This window comes from Belonocnema kinseyi, chromosome 9 (genome assembly GCF_010883055.1).
Source record: "Belonocnema kinseyi isolate 2016_QV_RU_SX_M_011 chromosome 9, B_treatae_v1, whole genome shotgun sequence".
Classification (NCBI taxonomy): Eukaryota; Metazoa; Arthropoda; class Insecta; order Hymenoptera; family Cynipidae; genus Belonocnema; species Belonocnema kinseyi.
This window is the reverse complement of record NC_046665.1, coordinates 130,560,367-130,568,151: the sequence shown is the minus strand read 5'-3', so window position 1 is coordinate 130,568,151 and position 7,785 is coordinate 130,560,367. Positions and strand designations below refer to the sequence as shown.

General features: G+C 25.7%; 1 protein-coding gene across 1 annotated transcript in view; it reads left to right on the top strand.

Moving 5' to 3' along the window:
* The first annotated feature begins 243 nt into the window (after positions 1-243).
* The window catches only part of LOC117180808, a 12,688-nt gene continuing 5,146 nt past the window's right edge, over positions 244-7,785 (top strand). The window contains exons 1-2 of the mRNA XM_033373317.1: positions 244-668; positions 3,830-3,977. Of these exons, the coding sequence (XP_033229208.1) occupies positions 609-668; positions 3,830-3,977 (208 nt within the window). The 5' untranslated portion in view covers positions 244-608. The remainder of the gene's footprint in view (positions 669-3,829; positions 3,978-7,785) is intronic.

Sequence of the window (7,785 nt, the reverse complement as noted above, 5' to 3'; positions counted from 1 at the left end):
AGGACACTGACATGCATGATGCGCAAATGCGGACATACGCTTACAGTGTGCGCATCCATGCAAGGTCGGGACAGCCAATGAACGTCGCTTGACAAAAATCACCTGACGACTCGCGGGAGAGGTGGGGGCCCTCCTTGCAAAAAAATACGCAAATGTTTACGTTTCGCGGCTCTTGAAAGAGACAAGAGGTCAACTAAATTTATTTTATTTTTCTCTAAAAATTTTCGTTAATAAAAAAATGAAATTATTCCTGTAGAATTATTAGATTCATAAAATAAGAAACGTATCCATTATTATTGAAAGATCAGATGGATGATCAAATCTTACGAGTGATAGGTAACAATCTGGTGTCGTAACATATAGATTTGAGTAGGTAGTTTAAAATTTCGATTAAACAAGGGTTATAGAGAGACTTGAGACAGCTCTGGTTCTATTTACATTTTTTTTGCCATCTCTCAATTCGTTATCCAGCTCGGAATATTTATTGTCAACACATAAAGGTTGAATTTATTAAGATAGAGAGTAATTTTAGTGTAAGTGGAAATTCTCTTCGGATACGAAAGTACACATACGATTACGATTCTTAACCTTTAGTGACTGATTTTATCATGCCGAAATTGTGCATAAGTTTTTCATTAGCAACTAGACTTATTGGCACATTTGGACTTGTAAGTAAAATTATTAATAATAAATTATTATTTATTTATTTATTTACCTTTCTTTATCATTCTTCTCCTAATGAAAATTTCACATCAAAAATAAAGCTATACCAAATTTATTTATTCATTCTTTCACTCTGTACTTTAATCTAGAGCAATTATTGAGTAGAATATTGTTTATTCTGTCTAGTTTCAAATATTTTATTATTTCAAATATATAAACGGTTTTAAGTTTCAATGTGACCTTATATTCGAATTATTATTCAACCTGATTGTTTTGTTTACAGAGTGTGTCGATTTTAATGATAACTATATTCGTAACTGACTTTTTGTTGACAGAATATAAAATTAATATTTTCTATTATTAATATTTTGCTGATAAAAAGAAATATTAAGTTATCAATTAAATTTGTCTTTTTCAGTAAAAAATTTAAAAATTATTTCAAAATATTAAAAAAATGTTCAAAGTTGTCAACAATTAATACAGAATGTATTCAAATAATTTTTAAAATAATTCAAGACAGTTCAAACATGTCTTGAATTTTTAGAATATTTTGAAGATTAAAAAATATTGGCATAAATATTTCTAATTCTGAACTGAAAAATCTTTTTTGTTTGCAAACTCGACAACGTCGATAAAAAATTTCTTTTTTGTTGGAAAATTAATCTGGTTTAGCAGAAATTTGATTTCTTCTTCTATTAACGTTGGAAATGTTTTGTTTTAAATTAAAACCCTTTTTTGCTGAGAATTCAACTCTTTGTTGGAAATTAGATTTTTTAGTTGAAATAAACTCTCTTTATTTGAAATTTAAAATATTATTTAGTTTAATTACTACATTCTCTGTTCTTTCAATATTTCAAAACATTTTAAAAGGTTTTCAAAATTGGCCAAAAAGAATCTGGAAAATTTCAAGGCAATTTTTTAAATCAATTTTTCGAAAACTTCAAAAATAATTAAAAAATTAAAAGAAAATGTAGGTTTTTGAAGAATTTAAATACAAACTTGAAAGATCTGACAGATTTTTTAAACTTTCCTGGTAATTATTTTTTCAAGATTCCTGGAAATGTTTAAAATGCTTTTTTATTTTTAAAAACTGAATTGTTTTTTTTTAAATTCTGTACTGAAAAATCCTTTTTTGGTCGTTAATCCAATTGTTTGTTTAAAAATGTGTCTTTTTTATTGGAAAATTTATCTCTTTAGGTATGAATTTAATCTTTTTTTTTATTAAAATTGAACATTTTTGGTTTAAATTAAAATCCTTTTTGGCTGGGAATTTAATTTTTTTTTAAATTAACCTTTTCGGGTAAATTCAACTCTTTTTATTCAAAATTAAACATATTTTTTAGTTTAACTATTATTTTTTCTGTTCTTTAAGGATTTAAAAATATTCCGAAAGGTTTTCGAAATTATCAAAAAAGAATCTGAAAGATTTAAAGGCTTTTCATTAAATTTTGCAGAATTGCTTTAAAATTCTAGGAAAAATTTCAATCATTTTAGAATATAGAAATTTTTGGAAAATTTCATAAATAATACAAAAATTTAAAGAAAGTGTAGATTTTCAAATATTTCAAATGCGAATTTAAAAGCTGTTAAAGATTTTAGAAGCTTTATATGTATAGTTAATATTTAAAGGATTATTTAAAAAAATTAATATAAAGAGAATATTAAAAAATATTTTTAAAGACGACAAAAAATTCAAAAATTGTCCGAAATAATTCGGAAATTTTTTTAAAAATTTGAGGAATAATTTGAGACAGTTTGAATAACACTAAAAAATTTTTTGTAATTTTCTAGAGATTAAAAAATCGGTTTGAACATTATTTTAATTCTCAATTGAAAATTATTTTTTGGTCGCAAATTCAACAATTCTATTAAAAATGTGTCTTTTTTATTTCAAAATTCATTTTTGGGTAAATTCTTAAAGATTTTGAAAACAAATTTGAATGATTTGAAATATAATTCCTAAAAACTTAAAACAAAATGTTAATTTTTGAAGATTTCGAATTAAAATGTTGAAGATTTTGAATATTTTAAAAATTCAAGATAAAAAATGTTGTTCCTAATAGTGTTGGAAATATATAAAGTGATTTTGAATTTCTTTCATAATTATAAAAAAGCATTTAAAACGATTTTAAAAACGTACGAAATATTTTCATAATCCAAAATGAATATAGAAGAATCAAATAAAAAAAAATAGGAATAATTCGAGTCAGTTTAATAATGAAAGATTTTCGTTAATTTATTAAATACTATTATATTTATCCTATAGTTATTCGAAATTTTTATTTTTTTAAAATGCTTTTATACCTTCAAATTATAATTTTTCTACCATTTTTTTTTACTTTTGACCGAAAGATCCAATCTTTTGTTTAAAATTAAAATCGTTTTTGGCTGAGAATTTCCCTATTTATTATGAAAAGTCGCCGTCTTGCACGAATTCAAAACTTTTTAAGTTTCTTTAAAATTGAATTATCAACTATTACATTTTTTGGTTAAAGATTCATTATTTTAGTTTAAAATTTCTTTCTTTTTGTAGAAAATTCATATACTCATTTAAAAAATCACTTATTAAAATTTGTTGGTTTAAAATTTAACTATTTGGTTTAAATTAATTTTTTTGTAAAAACTTGAATATATTTGAAAATAAATATTTTTTAGCTGAGGATTCAACTGTCATTTTTCAATCAATTGAACTGTGTTTTATTGCCAAAAAAATTTTCTTTTTCAAGAAATCAAGTAATATTCTTCATAAAAAATTCAAAAATTTAGTAAAAAATGAGGTTTTTAACACAAAAATTGATATTTTTGTGTTAAAAAAATCTCATTTTTTGATAAAGAATTTATATTTGAAGATTAACTTTTTTGTGTATCAATTTTTCATTAGCGACTAGTGTTATTGGTACATTTGCTAAAATAATTATTTGATCATTTATTAATTATTCCTCTCATCTTTTTATTCTGGAAGAAATGTTTACTTAAATAATAAAGGTATATCAAATTTATTTAATTGGTGCTTTCTTAAAGAATTATAGATCGAAATATTCTTTTTTTAATTACTTTAAATATCTTATTATATAAAATGTATTAGCTGTTTTATTTTTTAATATGACTTTATTTTTAAATTATGATTCAATTAAAGCGTCAAATAAAGCTTGATTTTTTTTTACAGACTGTGTCAATTTTAATGATAAATATATTAGCGACTTCATTTTTATCGACAGAAGACCTTGATCAAATTTCAGCAACTATCGAATCTTGGACCTTATTTGGATTAAATTGGACTTTTATAGTGAAAAAAACGCAAGGTCAAAAACACGGTGGGAACACTTATTTTATTTAACCCAATATTATTTTTAACAGGGCGATTGAAAAAATCCCGAAAATGTAAATATTCGAAATGGAAAACTTCCGAAATGATAAAATTGTTGAAAATTCCTTAACAGTTTATGATGTTATTATTATTTATTAAAAATATGGTAATAATTCTATTTAGAATTTGTTTGGATTTTTAAGAGATAACAAATATTTTAAACCCTAACAATATTTTCGGACCTTTAAATTATACTTTTTATACATTTTTTTAAATTCTGAACTGAAAAATCTATTTGGCTTCAATTTAACAATTTTGTTGAAAATTTTTCTTTTTGGTTTGAAAATTTAGCCTTATTAATCTTATTAAAGTATTTTTAAACTTTACAGGATTCCGGAACATTTGCAAAGTATTCTTAAATTTTTTCCTATATTTATTTCAAATTTGGTGATAAAAATTATTTCTTTCTTTAAATTCTACTTAACCTTGAATTTAATTTTTTCTGTAGTTATTCGAAGTTTTTATTTTGTATTAAAAAATTTTTTTTCCTTCAAATCATACATTGCCTAATTTTTTTATTCTGAGCTAAAATATCTTTTTTGATTATAAATTCAACTATTGATTTTTCAGATGTTAATTTTTTTGTTTATTATTCGGGATTTTTCCAATGCGGGAATCTTAAAATTCAGTAATTTTATTATTCGGTAATTTTTTAATGCGTGAATCATTGAGTATTGTGATTGGAAAATTCCCGAATAATAACCCTGCTGAATTATAAAATTCCCGAATTTTATTATTTGGGAGTTTTCTAATTATCGGGAATTGTATTATTCGGGAATTTAAAAAATCTATTATTCCATTATTCGGCACTTTTATTTTTCGGGAATCTTATAATTTGGCAACTTAAATATTCGTAGTTTTACAAATGCGGGAATTTTATAATTCGGCAGTTTTATTATTCGGGAATTTTTCAAGGCCAGAATTTTATTATTTGGGAATTTTCTAATTATCGGCAATCTTCCAATTCCGGAATTCCATTATTCGATAATTTTCCAATTCCGGAATTTTATTTTTTTGTGAATTTTCAATTTCCGGAATTTCATTATTCGGGAAATTTATATTTCGGCAACTGTACTATTCGGGAATTTTGAAATTCCGGAATTTTATTATTCGGAAGTTTTTCAATGCGGGAATTTTCCAATTCCGAAATTTTATTATTCGGGAATTTTTAAATTTATTACCCGGGAATTTTCTAATTTTGTCTTCTCATTATTCGGCACTTTGATAATTCGGGAACTTTTTAATTCGGCAACTTTATTATCCGAAATTTTGCAAATGCGGGAATTTTATAATTCGGTAATTTTATCATTCGGTCATCTCCAGCGCGGGAATTTTGTTTTTCGGGAATTTTATAATTCGGCAGTTTTATAATTCGGAATAATGCCGGAGTTTTATTATTTGGGAATTTTCAAATTGTCAAAAATGTTATTATTCGAGAACTTTCCAATTCCGGACTTTTATTTTTTGGGAATATTCAAATTCCGGAATTTCATTATTCGGGAAATTTATATTTCGGCAACTGTACTATTCGGGAATTTTGAAATTCCGGAATTTTATTATTCGGAAGTTTTTCAATGCGGGAATTTTCCAATTCCGAAATTTTATTATTCGGGAATTTTTAAATTTATTACCCGGGAATTTTCTAATTTTGTCTTCTCATTATTCGGCACTTTGATAATTCGGGAACTTTTTAATTCGGCAACTTTATTATCCGAAATTTTGCAAATGCGGGAATTTTATAATTCGGTAATTTTATCATTCGGTCATCTCCAGCGCGGGAATTTTGTTGTTTGCGAATTTTATAATTCGGCAGTTTTACTATTCGGGATAATTTCGGAGTTTTATTATTTGGGAATTTTTTAATTGTCAAAAATTTTATTATTCGAGAATTTTCCAATTCCGGACTTTTATTTTTTGGGAATATTCAAATTCCGGAATTTTATTATCCGGGAAACTTATAATTCAGCAAATTTATTATTCGGGAATTTTGAAATTCGGATATTTTTCAATGCGGGTATTTCCCAATAACGGAATTTTATTTTTCGGGAATTTTCTAATTCTGTTATTTCGATATTCCGGTGTTTCATTGTTCGGGAATTTTATAATTTGGCAAGTTTATTATTCGGGGTACCGCCAATGCGGGAATTTAAAATTCCGTAGTTTTATTACATATTCGGTAATTTTCCAATGAGGGAATTTTGTCGTTCACCAATTTTATAATTCAGCAGTTTTATTGTTGGGGACTTTTCCAATGACGGAATTCTATAATTCGGGAATTTTATTATTTGGGAATTTGCTAATTATCGGCAATTTTTCAATTCTGAATTTTTAGTATTCGGGAATTTTCTAATTCCGTCGTTTCATTTTTCGAGATTTTGATAGTTCGGCAATCTTATAATTCGGCAAATTTTTTATTCGGGATTTTCCAAATGAGGAAATTTTTTTTATCTCGGTAATTTTATTATTCAGTCATTTACAGTGTGGGAATTTCGGGGCTCGGGAATTTCATAACTCGGCGGTTTTATTATTCGGGAAATTTATAATTTCTGAATTTTATTTTTTGGGCATTTTCTAATTATCGGGAATTTTATTATGCGGCAATTTTCCAATTCCGGAATTTCATTTTTCGGGAAATTTATAATTCGGCAACTCTATTATTCGTGAGTTTTGAAATTTTATTAGTCGGAAATTTGTCAATGCGGTAATTTTATAATTCGAGAATTTTCCAATTTCAGAATTTTATTATTCGGGAATTTACTAATTGTGTTATTTCATTATTCGTGCTTTTGATTGTTCGGGAATCTTATAATTCGGCAAGTTTATTATTCGGGACTTTGCCAATGAGGAAATTTTAAAATTCATTAATTTTACTACATATTCGGTAATTTTTCAATGCGGGAAAATTGTCATTCCGGAAATTTATAATTCGCCAATTTTATTCTTCAGGAATTTTTCAATGACGGAATTTTGTATTTCCGGAATTTTATTATTTGGGAATTTTCCAATTTTGGATTTTCAGTACTCGGGAATTGTCTGAATCCGTTATTTCATGATTCGAGACTTTGATAGTTCAGGAATCTTATAATTCGGCAATTTTATTATTCGGGATTTTGTTTTTTACAGTGCGGGAATTTTGTCGTTCAGGAATTTTATATTTCGGCAGTTTTATTATTCGGGAATTTTATAATTCCAGAATTTTATTTGTTGGGAATTTTCTAATTATCGGAAATTTTACAATTTCGGAATTTTATTATTCGGGAATTTTGCAATTCCGGAACTTCTTTATTCGGGAATTTTGCAATTCCGGAATTTCATTATTCGGGAAATTTATAATTCGGCAACTTTATTATTAGGGAGTTTTGAAATTCCGAAATTTTTATATTCGGAAATTTTTCAACGGGGTAATTTTAGAATTCAGGAATTTTCCATTTCCGGAATTTTGTCATTCAGGAATTTTTTAATTCTGTTATTTCTTTATTTGGGACTTTGATTGTTTGCGAATCTTATAATTCGGCAAGTTTATTATTCCGGAATTTTATAATTCCAGAATTTTATTTGTTGGGAATTTTCTAATTATCGGAAATTTTACAATTCCGGAATTTTATTATTCGGAAATTTTGCAATTCCGGAACTTCTTTATTCGGGAAATTTGAAATTCCGGAATTTCATTATTCGGGAAATTTATAATTCGGCAACTTTAATATTAGGGAGTTTGGAAATTCCGAAATTTTTATATTCGGAAATTTTTCAATGGG